We start from the raw sequence: 22,785 nt of genomic DNA on the forward strand, positions 1-22,785 counted from the left end.
CTGTAAGAGTGGGCTGTGTGCCAGATCCAGGGGATCCAGATCCGGAACCAGAGTGAGAAGGAGAATGAAGTAGCATGGGGGAGGGAAGAAGCAAGAGGAGAATCAGAGGAGAATGGAGATAGGAATGGAATAAACTGCAACTGAGACCAACCAGCCTGGCCCTCGTTCCTTCCTTCCTTCACCTGCCCATCTTCATCGACCTCCCCAGGGTGGGGGAAGTAGCATGAGACTACTGAACGCAGGCGGTGGGGGAGAGATAGAGCCCTGCCTCCCCCTTTTTGTGATTACAAGTACTTACCATGAGAGGCAGGTCACAGGACCTCGAGTACAAACTATAGAGCATCAGTGAGCCACCAGGACAGTAATAGGCTTCATGAAACAACAAGAGAATACTGTGGAATGGAGGGCAGAATGACTAGTATATCAAGGATAACACACACCATACACCATAGAGGTATCAGTGTGAGACCTGGATGTAGAGCCCTGCGGAACCTAAAACTACCCTCTAAAAGATGTAAGTAAATATAATTTTCTTAACATTTGCAGTTTCATATGATAATTTTACAGAATTCAAGAACCCACAATGTACTTATGTAAATTTAACTGTTGCTATTTGAGAAGCTCACCATCAATAACTCCCATCCCTGATATCACAAACTCCCATGCACAGTCAGTGATGCAGGTGTGCATGGAACTTTTGGCCACATTTCACCAAGAACTAGTTGAGGAAGCCAGGTAGAATGTACGCTACATGGGGCTGGAGCGATAGCACAGCGGGTAGGGCGTTTGCCTTGCACGTGGCCGTCCCGGGTTCAAATCCCAGCATCCCATATGGTCCCCTGAGCACCGCCAGGAGTAATTCCTGAGTGTAGAACCAGGAGTAACCCCTGTGCATCGCCTGGTGTGACCCAAAAAAAAAAGCAAAAAAAAAAAAAAAAAAAAAAGAATGTACGCTACACCCAGGAACCTGTGGTCTCTGACAGCTGAGAAATGGTCCACATGCAAAAAACAGCTTCCAGGCACTCCCTAAACTCTTTTCACAGCATACTGCTTTCTGACGTAGAATGCCTTTTCAGGATATGATTGATTTGCTTTCTTATACTCTTGAGCAGAAAATGTGATTGATGGAATCAAAATTATTTTCAGTTGCTTCAATTCTGCTTGTTTTTTCTTTTTCTTTCTTCCCTGAGTGAGTGGGAAAGTGTAAACAGCTCTTGAGATAAAGTCTGCTTGCTTTGTGTCTTTCCTGCCAGTATGGATCTTGCACTGTGTAAAGCTTAGTTTCTTCAAGCAATTGCTTTAAGGACTTTGACTCAGGTGTCAGACAGTAAGATAGCTCAATAAGCTGGGTGGATGATTTGCTCCCACAAGGCCCACATTTAGTCCCTGGTTGGGAGTGATGCCCAAACACAAAGCCAGAAATAGCCCCCAGGCATGTGTGGCACCCAAATACAAGAATCACAAGAATGTATTATTTAGATAGCATTTATACTAAAGACATCTGGAATTTGTCTATATTGCACAAATTGAAGCTAAACTGCACCTGGAGGATAACATTGGCTTGTTCTTTCTGCCTTGCTACAGGGAGCTTAGGTTTATTGGGTTACACCCATCAGAGTGCTCCCAAGGCACTCCTATTCCTCTGTGTTTATCTGTAACCTCTTTCTGTGTGCTTTGCATCCCCAGCTTGTCAATCACCTTTATCTCCTAATCAGACCCTATTAACTTGTAAATATTGCTTTTATCTTCTCTTTTATGTTTTTTGCATAGTTAATTCAGACCAATGTCCTTTTGGTGTAGACACAGGAAGACAGTTAATGCTATGCTTTTGTAACTTGGGAGTTAACAACTCAATAACATTCACTCGGGGTTATCTGTTTTCTCTACTTAAGCCATAGTTGCCCTTACTTCCTAGCACCCCCAAATCAGGGTCCCGATGAGGGACTGGATGGACCCAGGGCAAGCTGTGAGCTACCCTGACATCAAAATGGGCCAGGCCAAAGTGCTTACTTACTGTAAGTTAAGAGCATGGTGAGGGGCCGGAGCGATAGCACAGCGGGTAGGGCGTTTGCCTTGCACGCGGCCGACCCGGGTTCGATCCCCGGCATCCCATATGGTCCCCTGAGCACTGCCAGGAGTAATTCCTGAGTGCAAAGCCAGGAGTAACCCCTGAGCATAGCTGGGTGTGACCCAAAAAGAAAAAAAAAAAGAGCATGGTGAGGGACAAATTTTGTCATGATCCAAAAAGTAACAACTAGATTAGGACCCTGCTAAAGTTAGGAAAGACTAATCTGGCCGGAGCACTGTAGTCTGGGATCTAGAGCAATATGTACCCAGAGGAGCCACCCTACAAGCTTAATGTATCTTTTTACTGTGTCCATATCGCTGGAGCGATAGCACAGCGGTTGGGCTTTTGCCTTCATGCAGCTGACCCGAGTTCAATTCCTCCACCCCTCTTGGAGAGCCCGGCAAGCTACCGAGAGTATTGAGCCTGAGCAGCAGAGCCTGGCAAGCTACCCGTGTGTATTGGATATGCCAAAAACAGTAACAATAAGTCTCTCAATGAGAGACGTTACTGGTGCCCACTTGAACAAATCGATGAGTAACGGGATGACAGTGATTACAGTGACTATTATTATACAAAATAACTAATATTAAGAAGTAGAACTAAGGACTGGAACAATAGTACAGCAGGTAGGGCTTTTGCCTTGTATGTGGTCAACCCAGGTCCTATTCCAAGCATCCCATTGGTCCTGCGAGCACTGCCAGGAGTAATTCCTGAGTGCAGAGCCAGGAGTAACCCCTGTGCATCGCCAGGTGTGACCCCAAAAGCAAAAACTAAGTAAATAAATAAATAAAAACTAAAAATCTGAGTGTAAGTATGCCTTCCTATGAACCTGGATATGTTACCCAGAAAGAAAAAAAAAAAAAAAACAGAAGTAGAATTAAGACAAATAGGACTAAGGAGAGGAGAAACACCCCTAGGTGGTATTTTGCCCTAGAGTGGAGGGATTTCATATGTTGATTGTGCTACCAGACCTGGGTGTGGTGGCTTACCACCAAGGACAGATGAGAGAGGTGGAGAGAGATGAGAGAAAGAGACAAAGGAAGCATGCAGAGCATGGAGAGATGAGCAAGGGAGACAGGAGACGGGAAATGAGGAGCAGTGTGAGACTGGAATGGGGAGCTTAGTGAGATGGAACAGGCATGTTGGGGAGAATGGAATAAACGGCAACTGATCACCAATCAGTCTGGCCCTCTTTTCCTCCTTCGTTTGCGCATGGCATCAGCTGTCAGGTTCAGGGAGAGGCCCGAGACCACCGAATGCAGACAGCAAGAGAGAGCATCTGAATTCCTAATCACTTGGTTAATACACAGCACCGAATGGAAGAAGTTGCCTGCAGTATGAGTGCAGTATGAGTGCTGAGTCTGTTACGTTTTTGTGAAGAAGTGAATATAAGATTTGTTTCCTGTGTGAGCAGCTAGGGTGCTTAGATATGAAGGGGTACAGTCAGAAAAGCCCGATAAATGGAAGGGAGTGGACAGGTCAGAATGCTTGAGATGATAGCCCAAGTTGGGCAGTCAACACATCCTAATTGTACTCTCCTCAGATCTGAGGACCTAGAAACCCACGAGTTTCTACTCAGAGATGGAATAATTAGCATCCTATGGTCCAGCAGCTGTGTATGCAGCAGCAGTTCTCCAGCTGCTCACGAGAGGTGGCCCATAACATCCCTTACCTATAGACTTCACCCTCAGTGCTCTCTGATAAGACAAAGCAACTTATCAGAGTTGCTTCTGTCTCAAGGGGACAGAAAAAGAGGAAAAGCCTCAAGCTTGTCCTTCCTATCCCTAAGTATAATAAACCAGGCACATGGAGAAGCCCTGTATGTAGGGGTGGTCACCTTCATTCTGCAGAGCTGCCTATCATTGCACATGTATGTGTGTGAATATGATACCCACAGAATATGTTCACACAGATTAAGTAATATTTCATTTTGAATCTCTGATTCAAAGTGTAAAAGTTGGAACTGCTTCTAAAGAATTAGAAATCTAAGAGATAAGGCATCAAATCAAAACAACAATAAGATTATCATCTCACATCACAGAGACTGGCACACATACGAATGAACAAGAACAACCAGTGCTGGTATTGATGCAGGGAGAAAGGGACCCTCATTCATTGCTGGTGGGAATGCCAAATAGTCCAGCCTTTTTTTGGAAAACAATATGAATATTCCTCAAAAAACTAGAAATTGAGTTTCCATTTGGCCCAACAATATCACTTCTGGGAATATACCCCGGGGCCCTAAAAACACACAGTAAAAACACCATTTGCACATCTATGTTCATTGCAGCACTATTCACAATACCCAGAATCTGGAAACAACCTGAGTACCTGAGAACAGACAAATGGACAAAGAAGCTGTTACATCTACACAATGGAATACTACAAAGCTGCTAGGAAAAATTAGGTCATGAAATTTGCCTATAAATGGATAGATGTGGAGAGTATCATGCTGAGTGAAATGTGTCAGAAGGAAAGGGACAGATATAGAATGTCTGCATCTATTTGTGGGATATAAAAAATAAAGTATGAAACTAATATCTAAGGCCACAGAAAATGGGCCAGGAGCACTCGTCAATAGTTGGTTCATGGTATGGGAGATGGAGGGTAGTTAAGATAGAGGAGGATCCATTATGACAATATTATTTTAAAATGATCACTCTAGACAAGAACTGAGTGTTGAAAGCAGGTAATACATGATAACCTTTCAGCATCTATATCACAAACCAGGCTGGGGTGGGGGTGGCTTGTAAGGGGTGGGAAAGAAACTGGGGACATTGGTGATGGAAAATTACATTGGTGAAGGGATGAGTGTTGGAACATTATAATGACTGAAACACAATCAAACGCAATTTTGTAATGCTCTATTTCATGGTGACTCAATACAAAAAAAAACATGAAAAAGAGAGAGAAAAAGAGAAAAACAGTAAGTGGGGTTTGCAAGGGTGGAGGCAGGGGTGGGGAGGCAAAGAGAGAAGAGACAGAGTCCTTTAATTTGTAATTAAAGTTGAACGCAGCACAACAAACTCCTAAGAAATACTGAAACTTTTGAAAAGTATTATTATTTTAGTCATTAATAGGTTTCCTGTCCTGTGAACATATCTTAGAGACAGTTATTTTCAGATTCAGTCAGAAACTGACAAGAGCAAAAATGAAGGGAAAGGCAAACACCTCAAAGTTAACATTTTTAAATATTAAATGTATATGAACATTAGTTATACAATATATATAGATACAATAGACAATAGTTATGCTATCGATGGAACTACCAAGAGATTTAAGGTAGGAATTGGCTCACACAGGAGGCTGAGAAGTGCCACAATCTTACATCTACAAACTGAAGAACCAAAAAAGAAAAAAAAAAACATTTTATATTCCAGTAAAGTCCAAAGGCCTGGAAATCCCTGGTAAGCTGCTAATGTAATTCCCAGCTGCATCACTTCCCATGATCGAGGGCATGAGAACATGGATATCCCAGCTCAACAGGAGAGTGATCTCACCCTTCTCCTATTTGTAGGCAAAGATTTCTAGAGACAAGAGAGAAAAAGAAAAAAATTAAAAATTCCTTTCCTTCAAAAGACACCATCATAAAACCGAAGTCTACATAGAATGGGAAAAAAATCCTTGCCAATGCTGTTCAGTGCTCAAACTCTTAAAATATTAAAACCATGGACAAAAGATCTGAGTGATGCTCCCAAGAGAAATACAAAAAGCCAAGAATATGGAATCGTCTTTTTAACGAAAAACAAAATTCTGAAAATAAATAGTTCTAGCTCTTTTTTGGATCACAATGTAAACTCTCAATTCCTTAGAATCATGGGATAAAAATACAAGTGCCGGGGCTGGAGCGATAGCACGGCGGATAGGGCGTTTGCCTTGTGCACGGCCGACCTTGGTTGGAATCCCAGCATCCCATATGGTCCCCTGAGCACCGCCAGGAGTAATTCCTGAGTGCAGAGCCAGGAGTAACCCCTGTGCATCGCTGGGTGTGACCCAAAAACAAAAAACAAAACAAAATACGTGTGCCTTAAATTAAAGGTCCTTGTCGTTTGTTGTTTCTTTACAGATTGAAGCCGAGGTCGAACCTGAGAACAGAAAGTCTGATTTAAATTCAATCTTGGAAAAAAAAATGTAAATTGTTGTGGGAGCCACCCCCAAGAGGCCCACTGCGTGGTGCTGCGGAGAAGCCCTAACCCAGGGCTCCCACATAGGGCTGCGCACTCGCGCTCCCGCCGCGCCCGAAAGGCAGAGGCGGCTGCGCGGGGTTGAGCCAAAGGTCTCAAAGACGCTGCGGACAGACACAGTTTCTAGTCCAGTCTCAGCTTAAGTCCGGCTCAAGTTCAGCCTCCAGCGCCGAGTCTCTGCTCGAGATCTCTAAAGTCTCAGTGCGGCGGGAGAGGAGGACGCCAGCCGCAACTCGCGGCCCTCCCCGCGGCCCGCCTGCGCAGAGCCCCGCTCCGCTCAGCCCACGTCCGCTTCTCTGCAGCCGTACGCGGCGGCGCTCAGCACCTATTCCAGCTTAGAACAGGGGTCGCTCCTGGCATGTTAGAGGGTGGGGGGCAGGCGAAGCAGCTGGCACCCGAGCCTGGGGCGTGCCAAGGATGAGCCAAGCCAGTAAAACCCCTGTCCTTGGGCCACGTCCGAGAGGCGGGTCAGCGACCGCCACACCAGGAAGACTGCGAGAGCCCGGAAGTTGACCGGGCTCCCCCACCAATCACATGATCTGGGGCTGGCTTGGCCCCGCCTTCGTCTCTGCGCAGGCGCACACGCTAGCTCGCGACGGGCTACGCTATCTGATGTGGCCGGCCGACGGACGTCACCCGACAGACGTCGGATCAGAAAACGGCCCCAAAGACCTCTGCAGTCCTACGTGGGCACGCAGCCCCCGAGGGGCGGGGCCTCACGGAGCAGGGCGGGGCCCGCGGAGGCCAATCGGCGGCGCCCGCGCCACAGCAGTTCCCGCCCGCCGGCCCGCCGAGCCCTCAGCGCGGCTCCTGCTGACTAGCGCCAGCTCTGTGGAGCGGCGGCCTCGCCGGGGAGGTGAGTTCGCGGGTCCCCCACGCCCTGGCCTCCCTGGCCGCCGCTGTCTCCGGCCAGCGGGCAGGGGAGGGAGCCGCCGGCCGGGGGACGCCACGGTGAGGAGGACTCCGGCCCCGTGACGCCGAGGACGGGCCCCGAGAACGGCGGCGGGCGGCACGGGGCCCGGGCGGTGGCGGCGGGGCAGGCGGCTGTCACCCGGGCGCGAGCTCCCGGCGCCATGATCGCTGCCCGCCCGCACAGCCGCGTTCGTGACCGGCACGGGCACCAGCGGCCTCGTCCGAGGTGCCCGGCTCTGCTCTCGGGTCCCATGGGCAGGACTTGGGAAGACGCGAGCTGGGGGGTGGCCACGGCCAGGAGCCGGCTGCAGCCATGTCGCCCAGGGCCGCAGCCAGAACCGGCGACAGTCGAGCGACTTCGTCCTTAGAATTCTCCCCAGACTGGTCCTCCTGCTCGGTCCTCTTGGTCCTCCTGCTCGATGCTCTCGAGCCAGTTCTGCGGTAGAGACGAATACCCGGAGGGCGGTCGTTCCTCGGGGGAGCCGTTGACGGGGAGGACCTGGTGGCCGAAGCAGCCGCTTGGAGGGGCCTGAGAAAGAGGGGAGTGAAGATGGGTCGAGGGGCTAGGAGGGCTTGCTGAGGACGCCAGAACGGAGATGGGTGTCTGAATGGGGGAGTGGAGATCTGAACACCACAGTGGAATTCTAAGAGGAAGGTGGAGTCAAGAGCACAAATTGGGTATAGACCCCGAGGAGAAAACGCTTTACTGGTAGGTCTAGGGAGCGTAGAGTCCTAAGCAGAAAGCCATTACTTGAGGTGAAACAGAACAGAGGATATTAACTGGGATTTGAGAAGCCAGGGAGAAGAGACCTTGAGATGGGGCGGGGTGCTGGAATGCACTGTGCTACTAAGGTTGGAGATCCGTGGAGTAGAAGCAGTTCTTAGCAAATGTTCAAGGCCCTTTCAATGGGAGTACAGAGTTCATCAGGCCTTGTCTCAAGGCCCACTCCTCAGAAAGGGGATAAATGCACTTTTATTTTATTTATTATAAATGCACTTTTTTTTTCTTTTCGTGTCACACCCAGCGATGCTCAGGGGTTACTTCTGGCTCTGTATTCAGGAATTACTCCTGCCGGTGCTTGGGGGACTATATGGGATGCCGGGGATCAAACCCAGGTCGGCCGCGTGCAAGGCAAACGCCCTACCCACTGTGCTATCGCTCCGGCCCCTATAAATGCACTTTTATTAAAAAGGGGATAAATTCCCTGGGGCATGGGAAGCCAGAAACTACTAGCTAACTGGCAGGTACTGACAAGTTTTCACTCTTGAAAGCCTGTAAACCTAAAGAGATGTAAATACATCCAGGTAACACAACTGATAAAAGTAAAATAATAATGATTTCCATGAAGTTTTTCCTCATGAAAAGTTTATATATATATATATATATAAAGCATTCTTGGAAAAAGTATGGTTTTTTCAAGACAGATATGATTCTCTAAAGCTTGCTCTCAAACAGTGGTGATTTGGTCACAGTATTATTTAATTGAATTCTTCTTAATTAGTGTGCTAGATATTGTTACCCTATATTATAACTTGGGGGTCTCTGTATAAGCAGTTTGGAAAATTACCTTGATAAGCAAAATCTACTTCAGTGTATTTTCATTAATCATAATTTTGATTGCTTAGCGTCAAGGGGAATATTAATACTCTAGTTTCTTGTGCAAACATTATCTTTTGAAGGCACATTAAGACTTATAAAAGATGATATGAAGTAAAGTTTAAATTTTTACATAAGAACAATTGATTTAGGCTATGAGTTTATATTTAAGTTGCTCATACCTGCATTATTTTTTTTTCCAAACTGTTTTTGTTTTTTTAAAAGGAGAAACATGGAAAGTGGTGCAGTTCTCCTGGAATCCAAATCCTCACCATATAACCTTCTGCATGAAATGCATCAGCTACGCCTTCTTGGCCACCTGTGTGATGTGACAGTCAGTGTGGAGTACCAGGGTGTTCGTGAAGAATTCATGGCCCACAAGGTGGTGCTGGCAGCAACCAGCAAATTTTTTAAGGAAATGTTCCTTAATGAGAAGAGTATGGATGGCAGTAGGACTAATGTCTACTTAAATGAAGTGCAGGTTGTTGATTTTGCTTCATTTCTTGAGTTTGTTTACACTGCAAAGGTACAGGTGGAAGAAGACCGGGTGCAGAGAATGCTGGAAATGGCTGAAAAACTGAAGTGTTTAGACTTATCAGAAACTTGTTTTCAATTAAAGAAACAGATGTTGGAATCAGTACTTTTGGAGTTGCAGAATTTCTCAGAGTCCCAGGAGGCGGAAGGGAGTGGTGACACTGAAGTCACTGTTGCTCCTGACCAGCCTCTGGCTCTGACCAGTGCAGGTGAGAACACTCCTCTCACCAATGGCCTGATGGATTCCACAGCGCCACCAGGGGAGAGAATCAGCAATGGCTTGTTGCCAGACATGCCTTTGAGAAAGTTCAAGGAGAAATCAGACAAGAAAAAAGATGTCATTAAGCCCCCTTACCCAAAAATCAGGAGAGCTAGTGGAAGACTGGCCGGAAGAAAGGTATTTGTGGAAATTCCTAAAAAGAAATACACAAGACGACTCCGAGAACAGCAGAAAAGTGGAGAGGATGACATAGAGGATTACCCATACCCCCAAGATCCCAGCCCAGATATTGTAGTAATAAAAGAAATGGAGCCAGGTACTAAAAATGAGGACTGCAGTGGCAGAGTGCAGGTGGAGGAAGTGCTGCAGAAGGTGGGTCAGGGGGTGGAGGAAGAAGAGGAGGAGGACGAGGAGACAGAGAAGAGGAAGAGCAACTTCAAGTGCACTATGTGCAACAAAGCCTTTTTGTACGAGAAGAGCTTTCTGAAACACATCCGGCAGCACCATGGAGTGGCCACTGAAGTGGTTCACCGCTGCGATACCTGCAGCCAGACCTTTGCCAACCGCTGCAACCTGAAGAGCCACCAGCGCCATGTGCATAGCAGTGAGCGCCACTTCCCATGTGATCTCTGCGGGAAGAAGTTCAAAAGAAAGAAGGATGTCAAGCGGCATGTCGTGCAGGTCCATGAGGGTGGAGGCGAGCGGCACCAGTGCCAGCAGTGTGGCAAGGGCTTGAGCTCCAAGACAGCCCTACGGCTTCATGAGCGAACACACACGGGTCACAAGCCCTATGGCTGCACTGAATGTGAAGCCAAGTTTTCACAGCCTTCTGCACTCAAGACCCACATGAGGTATATGCAGTGGTGCCCCCCAAGCAGTGCAGTGTGGTGAGACTCAGTACTCTAATGAGAGTTTTTATCCCCAGAATGTATGACTTGTTCGATTCCTAGAGAAATTTGGAGAGTTTTGGGCCAATATCCAGACTTTTCAGTGGAAGTGGCCCTCCAAAAGTTGGGTAGGCTGTTTGAAAATTTTTGAAGTCTTTTTGGGTCGAGACACCATGAAAGATTGTTTACCTTTACCTTTCTGGTACCTGCAGTCATTTTCCAGGCTTCATATGCCTTCTCAGATCTTCCCACCTCAGCTGTGGCAGGAGGCTGCTTGGATGGCCAGACATCACGAGTGTTGGATGTGCTGCAAGAAAAGGGTCTTACCCTCCAGAGTAACCTCTGGTGCTTACAGTCCCTACTATATCCTAGGAGAATGTAGTAATTACCTTTACTTCTCTTTCCCTGACTCATTTAAAATTTGCATCTAAGACCCCCTGGGTGATATTTTCCCACCACAGACTACTGTGAGGGCTGGAGAGATAGTACAGGTGGGTTAAGATAGTACAGGTAGGGCATTTGCCTTGCATGCAGTCAACCCTGGTTCATCCCCAACAGCACATAAAGCCCCCACCCCCACCAAGTCCACCAGGAATGATCCCTGAGCACAGAACCAGGAGTAAGCCCTTAGCACTTCCTGGTGGTGTGGCCTAAAAACCACCACCAACAAAAAGATGGTACAGCCAACTCTGACTTGATTATCCCTTGGACCACACTGTGCATTTAGGACTTTAGGACGCTTCTATAACCTTATCAAATTTTCAGGCTTGGAAGTGTGCCTCGTGATTAGTATGCACTGTACAATTAGGATGCACAGTGTTGTTTTTCAACTATATGTGTATGGTATTCTGTTTAAAGGGCTGGAGCACAGTGAATAGGGCATTTGCCTTGCAATGGCTGACCCGGGTTCGATTCCTCTGCCCCTCTAGGAAAGCCTAGCAAGCTACCGAGAATATCTTGCCCACACAACAGCCTGGCAAGCTACCGGTGGCGTATTCGATATGCCAAAAGCAGTAACAAGTCTCACAGTGGAGACGTTACTGGTGCCTGCTAAAGCAAATCGATGAGCAACAGCATGACAGTGACAGTGATTCTGTTTAAAAATAATCGTCCTTCAAGGGCAAGAGCAATATTACAGTGGGTAAGGTACTTGTCTTGCACATGACCAACCCAGGTTCAATCCCTGGAAGCCCATGTGGTCCCTTGAGCCCCACTAGGAGTAATTCTTGAGTTTAGAACCAGGAGTTAGCCCATAAGCACAGCTGGATGTGGCTCAATAAACAAAAATAAAAGCAGTTTTCTTCAGCTGCTCTCAAACCTGGACCAATCTCTGGGGTAGTATTGTGGTACTCATTCTTTTTAAAAAAAAAAAAAAAAAAAAACCTTTTGCATTAAACTAAGATAAAATAAAAACTGTATGAAATTCTTAGAGAAAAAGTGTTTAAGAGCCACTTACATTTCACACTAGTTGTGAAATTTAAAGCTGAAATTGAAATACAATAATATTTGGATTTGGATTTCACAACCAGTGAACTTTAAATTTCACAACTAGTTACTGGTTGTGAAATCCAAATATTGTATACTTCTCAGAAACTAAGTTTCTTCAACATATCAAGAGTAGGTAGGTTATATTGTGTTAAATTTTAGTGCAGTTTTGAATGTGGTGTTATTTGGTCAGTAAAGTTCATAAAGTTTGTGTGATTATTTGGGATAAGAAAATTCTACAAATAGTGTATGGCTCTGTTTAGTGTCTGAAAACAAGCAAAGACTGTGATCTCTGCTTGCAAAGACTACAACATCTATCATAAGACAGATGTGGATAAACTTTTGGGCTCTTCTGGAACTGTTGGCACCATGCAGAAGTGGACCTGGGGATGGAGATGACGGGCCTCTTTACCTTTCACTAAACTTATTAGATCTCACTATCTTTGCAGGCTGGAGTGGAAATTGTATTGCAAAGTGAGGTTTTAAATACATCCTAAGTTATCCTCTGAATGTTGTACTTTCAGAATTCATACAGGGGAAAAACCTTTTGTCTGTGATGAATGTGGTGCAAGATTCACTCAGAACCACATGCTGATATATCATAAAAGGTGCCACACAGGTAAATATTCATGTTTTTGTGATTGATGTCTTTCCTGCTGATAGCAAGAAACTTGTGGTGATGGCCTTTGCACACGTGGCAATAGGAACTGGTATTTGAGTTTTATGTTTTAGGGGGGGTATAAGTAATTTCTACTATTGTGGCCCCGTATTCTGTCGAGTATGTCAACTGAAGAAATTGTTCAGAATGTGGGAAAAGGTATATGCTATTTTTTTTATCTCTCTTTCTGCTCTTTTTTTAAAGATAAAGCAGTAGAAACAGTAAGGATGTGGTACAGTAAACTGGTAAATCCACCTCCTCCAGGGTCATGACCTGACTTAATCATTCTGACTAAAGACTCCTCTGAACAGTATCAAATATGCATGGATATCAGCTTGAAAAATGCGCAATTAAGCTTTCAATAAATCTCAGCTATACTGAAAGCCTACACATAAAAGATGAGAAGAAAGTTGTTTATAAGGACTAATGTGGTAAGAATTTTTTATTGGTTTGATTTTTGAGCCACACCAGGCTCAAAATAAGTGCTTACTCCTGGCCTCCTTCCAGGGTTCACTCCTGGTGATGCTTGGGAGACTATCTGTGGTACGGGGGATTGTGTCCACTCTGTGTAAGGCAAACACCCTACCCACTGTACTGTTTCTCTGGCTCTATAATTTTTATTTACCAGCAATTTTTATATTTCATTAGGAAGAACATTTTTTGGGGGAAGTGGGGGAAATCATACCCTGTGTAGCTCAGGAGTCACTCCTGGCTCTGTACTCAGGAATTACTCCTGGTGATGCTGGGGGAACTATATGGGATGCTGAGGATCGAACCTGGGTCGACCATGTGCAAGGCAAAAGCTCTGCCCCTGAGGAAGAAAATTTTAAGTTATCTTTATTCTGATTCAACATAGTAATCCTGAAGTTCAGAACCCTGCTGTATATAATACAGAAGTATACAGAATGTGTTGTATACTATAGTTTTAACCAATTTTTTGCTTGCATTTTATAAGTTATTTCTAAGCAGCCACACAAACCTGTAGTTAAAGTACAAGCAGTAGAGAGATGAATAATTTAATGATGTTAGTTACTAGACTAACATCATTATTAGACACTAAAGTGAGTAGAATTGTGGCTGGAGAAATGATATAGAGGGTAAGGCACTTGCTTTGCTTGTGGCCAACATTGGTTCTGTCCCTGGCACCACATATAGTCCCCCAAGCACTAACAGGAGTGATCCCTGATCACAGAAAACGCCCTGAGCACAGCTGGATGTGACCCAGAAACCAAAAATGAAATAAAATGAGCAGAATTGTTGGTGAATGTATGAAAATGAAAGCTGGGGATGAAAATGAGTTGTTACGCCGAAACATTAGATTCAGTCATTCGGTGGGGAGAGAAATTCCTGTCTTACTAAAGCTAGTACATTTATTTTGATGTCTGAAATAAGGGGCACAATTAATAATCAGAGGAATCTGATTTTGGGATTAAAGAACTCAAACTACATATGTATAAATTATATTGTAACCCATCCCACATTAATTTGGATTGCTATTAATAGATTATGCATAATTTGTATATAATGTACATATAGTTTATTTTATATACTATATCCAAACTTCCTCTTAAGACTTCCATTCTGATCAGTTTCCATAGAAATGTTTCATTGACACGGGGGCTGGAGCGATAGCACAGCGGGTAGGGCGTTTGCCTTGCATGGGGCCGACCCAGGTTCGATTCCCAGCATCCCATATGGTCCCCCGAGCACCGCCAGGAGTGAGCCAGGAGTAACCCCTGTGCATCGCCAGGTGTGACCCCAAAAGAAAAAGAAAAAAAAATGTTTCATTGACAAATTCTAAATTTTCTAAACTGTAAAATTACCCTTTTTGAATGATAAAAGTTTCAAAATCTGAGTTGGCTTGAATGAATCTTCTTGTAATACTGATCTTTTGGAATTCCTTGAAATTTCAGAGTATTTTATACCAACTTTGAGCATGGAGAAAGCACGGAGTGATTGGTTCTTTTATTCATAGTTTTGTTAGAAATGTAGTTTGCCCCATAACACCCAAAAGGAGAGAGAGAACAAAATGGAATGCCCTGCCACAGAGGCGTGGTGGGGTAGGAGGGATACTGGGTTCATTGGTCGTGGAGAATGGATACTGGTTGAGAGATGGGCTCATGAACACTGTATGAGGGAAACACAAGCACGAAAATGTGTAAATCTGTAACTGTACCCTCACAGTGACTCACTAATTAAAAAAAAATTTTTTAAAAATGTAGTTTGCCTGTGAAGGTATTTTTGAGTGTGTGTTTTAAAAATATGGACTGATTTTGTGTGATTCTAATGCCTGTGTCATTTCTGTCTTTTTGTTTCATGTTTTTTCATGTAGGCGAAAGACCTTTTATGTGCGAAACATGTGGCAAAAGTTTTGCTTCAAAGGAATATTTAAAACATCATAACAGAATTCATACTGGATCGAAACCCTTTAAATGTGAAGTTTGTTTTAGGACTTTTGCCCAGCGGAATTCACTTTACCAGCATATTAAAGTTCACACAGGTGTGGTTGGAATGTCACTAGAAAGGGGGAAAGTTCACTGTGGCAAGAAAAATATGCTAAAGTTTTAAATTTACTAAAAAATTACTTGAATTTAGCTTTTTCTTTGTGTATCAGCTACATTTAAAATGGAAGTTTCTGGTTACGAGAAACTGACATGGTTTGAATGTTTGAATATGGATGTGTGAACAGTTTAACATTTTCACATAAGGTATAACTTTTTTATGCATACACATTTGGTTATTGTGGGACTTGGAATTTTCTGTTCCATCCCCAGAAAACAGGTAAAATACCTCTGTATTACCAGCTGTAGGCATGGGTTTGTAGGGATAATGGGAATTTTGCCATTCAGTTGATCTTTGTGGTGGAGTGCTGATGTTTCTGGTGGTTTACAAATAGCATTATTCCAGAGTGTTCAAAATTAAAAGCCATAGGCTAACAAGGGCAACCAATTTTCTTCTTTTAATGTCTCAGGGGAGCGTCCCTATTGCTGTGACCAGTGTGGTAAGCAGTTTACCCAGCTGAATGCACTGCAGCGCCACCATCGGATCCACACAGGGGAGAAGCCATTCATGTGTAATGCATGTGGGCGGACCTTTACTGACAAGTCCACTCTTCGGAGGCACACTTCAGTAAGTAACAGTATAGGGCTTGCTTAAAAATGACAGACTGTTGGTCCCTTGGCATGCACAGACCTTGAATCTTATCATTTTGTAAGGTAGGTCTTTCTACTCATACTAGTGTACTCAGTGTGAAAAACAGTGACCCAGGAAGGCCAGTCCTCAATACTCTGTAACGCTGTCAGTGGTTTTTGATGACTAGTGAAAGTGTGTTTTCCCTTCAATAGAAATTAAATTTAACTTGAATTGATGCTATGGTTTTAAAAGATACACTTGTTACTAAGCTTGAACTGAAGGATTTATAGTTTCATATTCAGAGAGACAGTGACCTATGTTTTATGTTTCATTTGTAGATACATGATAAGAATACTCCATGGAAATCTTTCCTTGTTATCGTGGATGGCTCACCCAAGAATGATGAAGGGCACAAGACTGAACAGCCTGATGAAGAATATGTATCATCCAAACTTTCAGATAAATTGCTGTCTTTTGCCGAAAATGGCCATTTTCACAACTTGGCCCCAGTTCAGGATACTGTACCCACCACGGATGAAAACAGATCTGAAGATGCTGCCTGCAAATCAGACAATCCCCAGGACACTCTGCTGACCACTAGCATCAGTGAGCTTACTGAGCTGACTCCCCAGGCAGAGGCGGTGCCCACACAACTTCATTCTTTGGATAACGTGAAATAAGCTCGAAATTACCTGCCAAGCAGGACGATCTTACTACTTTGCCTAGAAAAGCAAGAAAATGTCAGGGAGGTACTAAGAAAAAGAACTGTCTGGGGGGCAAGGAAGTGTTTAAGAATAGTGTCTGCATATTTTCCCGGATTTGTGCTAACTTGCACTCGTTTTTTTATCAAAGCATTTTTAAAGCTTTTCCTTAAAAATCTTGTGCTGGGCCTGATGTTCTCAAGCAGCAGAACATCTGTGAGGCTCTAAGTTTGCTCATTGGCACTCAATGGCTTCTTGAGCACTGCTAAGAGTGGACCCCATGGTTAGCACTGCTGGGCTGAGAGTTGCCAGACATGGCCTCTGCCTTCTCCCCATCAGAACTGGGTGGGCGATACTTATTATTTTTTTTTTTTTAAAAAAAACCTGTTCTGCATGATTCAGCTACATTGTATTAACAAAAAAGGCAGTAATATCACTTGTTTCTGGTATAGGCTTTATGCATTAATCACGGTAATGCTTATCTTGATCTTAAAGTCTGGACAACTGTTCATCCTAACTATAGAGAATAGAACAGTGATCCTGGCTCATGAGACTGCTGGTCTTCCTGATCTCTCACCCTGCCTTAGACTTCCATGTGGGTTTATTTCAGATATTTGTATTTTTCTACAAGCTAAAATTAAATTGGAGCCACTGTCTTGTCAAAATGAAGCAAACCGAATTTGCTTCAGGGACCCTTAAGCAGATTATTGCCTTTATTCTCCCTTCCCTCTTAACCTAGTTTGTAGGCACTAAAAAAGAGTAATACATTGAGCCCTTATAAACAGCTCTCTACTCATGCAGCTAGGACATTTGTCATAACTTCTGAAATTAAATGTGACTTTCTACATTCATTTCTGAAAATCGAATTAGCTAGAAGCTGTCCTGCCAAAGACTATTGCAGCAATCTGTGGTATTTATTTTGCAAAGCGGTGTGAAATACAAATCAAAGTCTTTAGCACACTTTCATTGAAACAGTTTTGTGTAAACAGAATTCCCATTTTGTTTACAAAGTGGCACTGAGATGACTGGCAAATCTTAGAACATGGAACACTTATTTTTGCTAACTTTTTCTGACTTAGTTTCTGTAATTTATAGAAACCCAGGCCTCATTTCCACATCAGGAGCTTGAAATAGGCAAGTTATTGCCACATATTTGTTTCCTTGGGAGCATGTGTGAATAAAGCAGGAAGGACCAAAGGCCTTGGTATGCTCATCTTTGATTGTACTTTAAGAGTGACTGTGAAGAAATAATTATTTTTGTCTTAAATGCTCCTTTGGCTACTTCATGCTGGACTTAATTACTGTTCAAAGGAATAAGTAATGACAAAATAATTCTGCTGTATTTGTTTCACCTGATCCTTGATTCCAGAGGCTTCAAGGTATTGAAGTATGCTTAATGAAGTGCTTTTGACTCACATGTAGCCCTGAACATTAAGAATATTGAATTGTTTTGTTTAAAAGTTGCTTTCTCCCCATATTTTAATTTATTAAACTTGATGTGAAAATACATTTTTCTAGGAGAAAGTAACTTTTTCTCTTAAGTATTAGGGGACAGCATTGCTGCACTATGCCAGAAGGTGTTGAGGGAAGAGGTTCTTCCTGAGTGCTTGCTTTGTGCACATGTTAACTTGTAACGTGTTACAGTAACTACTGAAGCCACCATTGAAAGGTGTTTTAGGTGCTGATAACATGTTTCACACCTGCTCTTGAAGATAACAGTACTGAATTATTTCAGTTATTAGATTAAGACAGCCTAGATGTGTTTACAGAACAAAAAATAGTTATTGTCATGCCATCTTTTTATTCTTGCTAAAAGAATGGACCTGCCTAGCTGATGGACTGTTGTTTCATAGAATAAAGTCATCTTCATGAGAGAAGTAATTTAAATAATAGATTATTTTGTTACCTACTGGAGGTTTTGTCTTAAACTTGTTTCTTTAGAAATTCTACCAAAAAATGCTAATGTATTAATAAATGTTTGCTTTGTAAAAATAGTTTTCTAGTATTTCCATTTTTAGAATTTAGGTTGGAATAAGAGTTTTAATGGAAATATACATTTCCTTTATTTTCAGAGAGTGAAACTTAAAATTTAGGGCCTACAATAGATTAGTATTAACCTATGAACTATTTGACTTGCACATTCTAATTGAAAGGCCGAGTAACAAGTAACATTAACTTCTGCTTAGCAGAAAAGCTGTGTAGCAGGTGAAAATACTGGTTTCATGTAATGTTAAATCTTCATCCTACTTCGTCAATATACTTGGAATGAATGTGTTGGATAATGACTATCTACCTCCTGGGGGTAAAGCTGTCCATGAGAACAGTAATCAGTTGTGTGGTCTGTTGGACCAGGTATTGCCTCACTAGTGAAAGCAAGGCTTTCTGCATTTGTCACTTCCAGAGAGGGGCAGGGAAGTGCTCTTGTTCGTGGCACTTCCTCTTCCAGCCAACAAGAAAGGTCATTGGAAGGGCCAGGGAGAAAGTAGTGAGTAGGGTGCTTGCTTTGCATACAACCAATCCTGGTTTGATTCCCCAGTACCCCATATAGTCCCTTGATCACTGCCAGAAGTGATCCCTGAGTGCAAAGCCTGTAGTAAGCACTGAGCACTGCAGATGTGACCAAAAAACCCAAAAAATTAAAAGACCAACTGGAGAGGTGTTGAATGTCTTTCAGTCACCTGTTGGAAATACTGAAGCGTGCTGAAGCTCTGATGCCAGTTAGTTGTATCAAATTTTTTGTTCAGTACTTTGAAAGACATGGGCATTGTGATGATTGAAAAACATTACTATTTTTAAAATTTTATTTTAGGCACCGTGATTTACTATACTATGAATAATAGGGTCCATGCATAACATTCCAGCATCACACCCTCTGTGGGAGTGCCCACTTCCCTCTTGTCATCCCAGTATTCCCCATCCTATACCCCTCACCTTTATTCCTCCCACCAAGCTTCCAGCTGAAAACCAGTGGTGTTTGTTGCCTTTGAGCATTTGTTATACTGCTACTTTGTTTTCTTTTAGTCTCACTTGCCAGAGATCATTCTGTTTCTCTCCTAACTTGACTCAGCATAAGTCTCCAGAGCCATCCACATAGCATTTTTTAAAAGTTGAGGTCCTGTGATTTTAACAATGGATTTTCAGTGTTAAGTCAAACCAACAAATTTGAATATAAATTATAAATTTCATTCTGTTAAATTTAATGTTAAGTTTCATACCTTGTCAAGCTGGGGGTTGGGAGGTAAAACCGTATGTGTGCTTATCTCCTTAACTTGATGGCATTCATTTTATTTGAAGTAAATAATAACTGGGAACAGGAGAGAATACAGTGGTTGTTTACATGTAGAAATGGGCAAATATGACCCAAGTAGATTACAATTATAGCTCAAAGAGCCTCCAAGCCACTGAGTATATCACTAGCTAAGCCCCAGAAACCATTTACTTACCTTTGCTAGTATTTGGAACTCTTACCAAAACTGGGAAAACCATCATGATGGTTTCTTTACCTTAGGAAACAAATATGAGAAGCCACTTTTATCTGAATGATAAACTCAAATTGAAGTGTTTACTCCTTAATGAGCAACCACTTCTCAAGTCAAGTTGGTCTGTTTAAGTTGCCATTCATTTTTGGGGCTGGAGCAATAGCACACTGGGTAGGGCGTTTACCTTGCATGCAGTCAACCCGGCTTCAATTCCCGTCTCCGATATGGTTCCCTGAGCACTGCCAAGGGTGATTCCTGAGTGCAGAACCAGGAGTAACCCCTGTGCATCATGGGGTGTGACCCAAAAAGCAAAAAAAAAAAAAAAAAAGATGTTACCATTAATTTTTAATGATATGAATGATCTTTCAGTTACTATGAATGTAATCAGTGTTGTTCTGATAAGACAAACCAACCTGCATGACTGCCACACAATCTCCCAGGACCTGAGTCTGTAGTGGCTATTGTGGGCAGCCCTCCTCAGAAGCATTTAACAGCTCTGTACACATCTGTGCAAGTTAAAGAAACACTTGCACTGCCAACAGCTGAGTGGCTTCAGGATTCCTTACCTCTCCACCTCTTAACAGTCTTCTAAGAACCGTTCCTACTTCCCTCAACTTTCAAGTAAGATGGAATTAATATATGTGTGCTTAGACACTGTGGGCTGCAGGAAAGAATGAAAATGTGCAACTTACAGAGTCATCATTTAAGCCTGATAAAATCAACCAGGATTTCTTTCAGAAACCAGCTTGAAAAACTCTTAAGGTCACTGAATTTCTTCAAGTAATTGACTCCCCACATATGGGGCGTCACACCAGCTGCAGTGTTCACAGACACCAGACTATGTGCTGGGGATCTGCATACATTATTGCAGCATAGATAATAGACCTACTAGGACCCTGAGTGATCAAACTCATGTCCTTACACTTGGAAGTGAAGTGCTAAGTACTTTAGCTAGGGCCCTGAGTGATTGAGATTTTTAACATAGTTAAACTAACATTTGGGTGGATAGTCTAAAGAGTTGAGAATACAAATATGCATGTGCATGTACATACATATACATGCATATATATATATGCATAAATGTGCATTCGTTTTGTGTGTTTGTGTGTGTGTGTGTTTAAATAATTGGGCCTGGGGTTCTTCCAAGCTGGGCTCAGGCAGTCTGGTAGCCCATACTAGCAATTCTTGGTCAACTGGGTTGGCAGTTCAGTGCAAATTCCCAAAGATGCAGTTGCTGCTCGGGGAACCATATGGTGCCAGGGACAAAACCAGGGTGGATCACATTCAAGGCTTAATCCTTGAACTATCTGTCTGACCCAAGTCTAAGAAAATCTTTGCCTTATACTTAAATGAGAATAACTTAAAATGAAGCTGCTCTTGATCTGTGCAAATGTAGCAGAAAAAATTGTCAAGACAGTACCCATAATTTCCACTTAATTTGCTGTACAGTTTCACATAAAACATACATACTCTAAGATTTACTATCACATAATTTTTCTATTAGAATTGTCTGCCCACGGATATAAGGGAGAACACTGCCGTTTCTAACCCTAACCTCACAAGGAGAAGTCTTTTCCTGATAGGGGTCACACCTCAGGCAGGTGGGTCACAGGGGGCATGTGTGTTGCCAAGTCTCCAAAGCAAGCCACAAAAGTCTGCATTTGGACATTTTAAATACACAGTATCAGAGGAAACAATAAATGCACATACTTTGGTTACAGTGATACCATCACACACATCATACTACAAGTGCAAAAATATTGTTTTCAAAATAAAATAAGAATCCGCAAGCTATAAAAATGTGCCACAAAATAGCAAAGCTTTCCCATAAGAAATTTTAACTGACTCTGCTGTGAAACCCCAGATGAGTTGTGACATAAATCAAAAATTTGTTTTTGTTCATAGATAACTTCCTATCAATCTGGAAAACCTAACTCAGGCTCTATCATCTTATGTTAATGGGGCATTTGAAGGAAGGAAATTTGGCTATTAAGGGGACTTTTTCCTTATAACATATTTATTTTCTGTTAACTTTATTTTAGTCCTTGCCATTACTTTTTATTCTTAACATGTGAAGTATTAAAACCCCAAAATGAATTCTTAACTTAGAAACTAATACAAGTGTTAATTTTCCATATTAACAAGCAACAATGAAATGTTACTTTTGCTATTTTTAAAAGCCGTAGTAATGATAGTATCTTCTTAGTAGATCATGACAAAAGCTAAACAGAGGTGTCTTGAGACATTTCGTCTTATCTTTACATGCTTTCCAGTTGGACAGACTTATTGCAGAAACAGAGGCCATAAAAGAAGCCCAGGCCTCGTTTTGCATGAGAGAGCACCAAGCTGCCTGAAGAATAGATGTGATATAGTAGTAAGGCTCCACTTTTTTCTCTCTGCTTATTTTTCATCACTTCATCCTGTTACTCATCAATTTGCTCAAGCGGGCACCAGTAACATCTCCATTGTGAGACTTGTTGTTACTGTTTTTGGCATATCAAACACGCCAGGCTCTGCCGTGCGGGCCAGATACTCTTGGTAGCTTGCTGGGCTCTCTGAGAGGGGCAGAGAAATCGAACCCCGGTCGGCCGTGTGCAAGGCGAATGCCCTACCCGCTGTGCTATTGCTTCAGCCCTCTTTTTCATAAGAGATTCTAATAAATTACCTATTACAAACTAGTGTATTTATCAGCCAATTCTAAAGAATCCCAATACTTTTAAGAAAGGAAGTCATCCTCAAGAGATTTCAGAGTCAAATGCCAGAGTGCACATACTTTATGGTCCATCCTGTCTACCTCAAAGTGACAGTGACATCACTGATTCCTCTACTTCACATGCTTCACCTCTTAATCACAGCCATCCATGACAGTCTCGACGACAGGGCCTCACCTAGTCCATCTTTGTATCTTTCCCTATTATTCCTTTATCT

The 22,785-nt window shown here is 43.0% G+C and overlaps 1 protein-coding gene across 3 annotated transcripts; it reads left to right on the plus strand.

The window, feature by feature from the left end:
* The first annotated feature begins 6,963 nt into the window (after positions 1-6,963).
* Positions 6,964-18,372, plus strand: GZF1 (GDNF inducible zinc finger protein 1). 3 transcript variants are annotated; one of them, XM_004614420.2, is made up of 6 exons: positions 6,964-7,108; positions 8,987-10,366; positions 12,412-12,506; positions 14,878-15,045; positions 15,517-15,674; positions 16,016-18,372. In XM_004614420.2, the coding sequence occupies exons 2-6, from the start codon at positions 8,994-8,996 to the stop codon at positions 16,355-16,357; spliced, it is 2,136 nt and encodes a 711-aa protein (XP_004614477.1). In that variant the 5' UTR covers positions 6,964-7,108; positions 8,987-8,993; the 3' UTR covers positions 16,358-18,372. The 3 variants fall into 3 exon arrangements, with proteins under 3 accessions (XP_004614477.1, XP_054989140.1, XP_054989139.1); XM_055133165.1 differs by lacking the exon at positions 6,964-7,108 and adding an exon at positions 7,185-7,203; XM_055133164.1 differs by lacking the exon at positions 6,964-7,108 and adding an exon at positions 7,745-7,873.
* The last annotated feature ends 4,413 nt before the right edge of the window (positions 18,373-22,785 follow it).

Source organism: Sorex araneus, chromosome 3 (genome assembly GCF_027595985.1).
Source record: "Sorex araneus isolate mSorAra2 chromosome 3, mSorAra2.pri, whole genome shotgun sequence".
Lineage (NCBI taxonomy): Eukaryota > Metazoa > Chordata > Mammalia > Eulipotyphla > Soricidae > Sorex > Sorex araneus.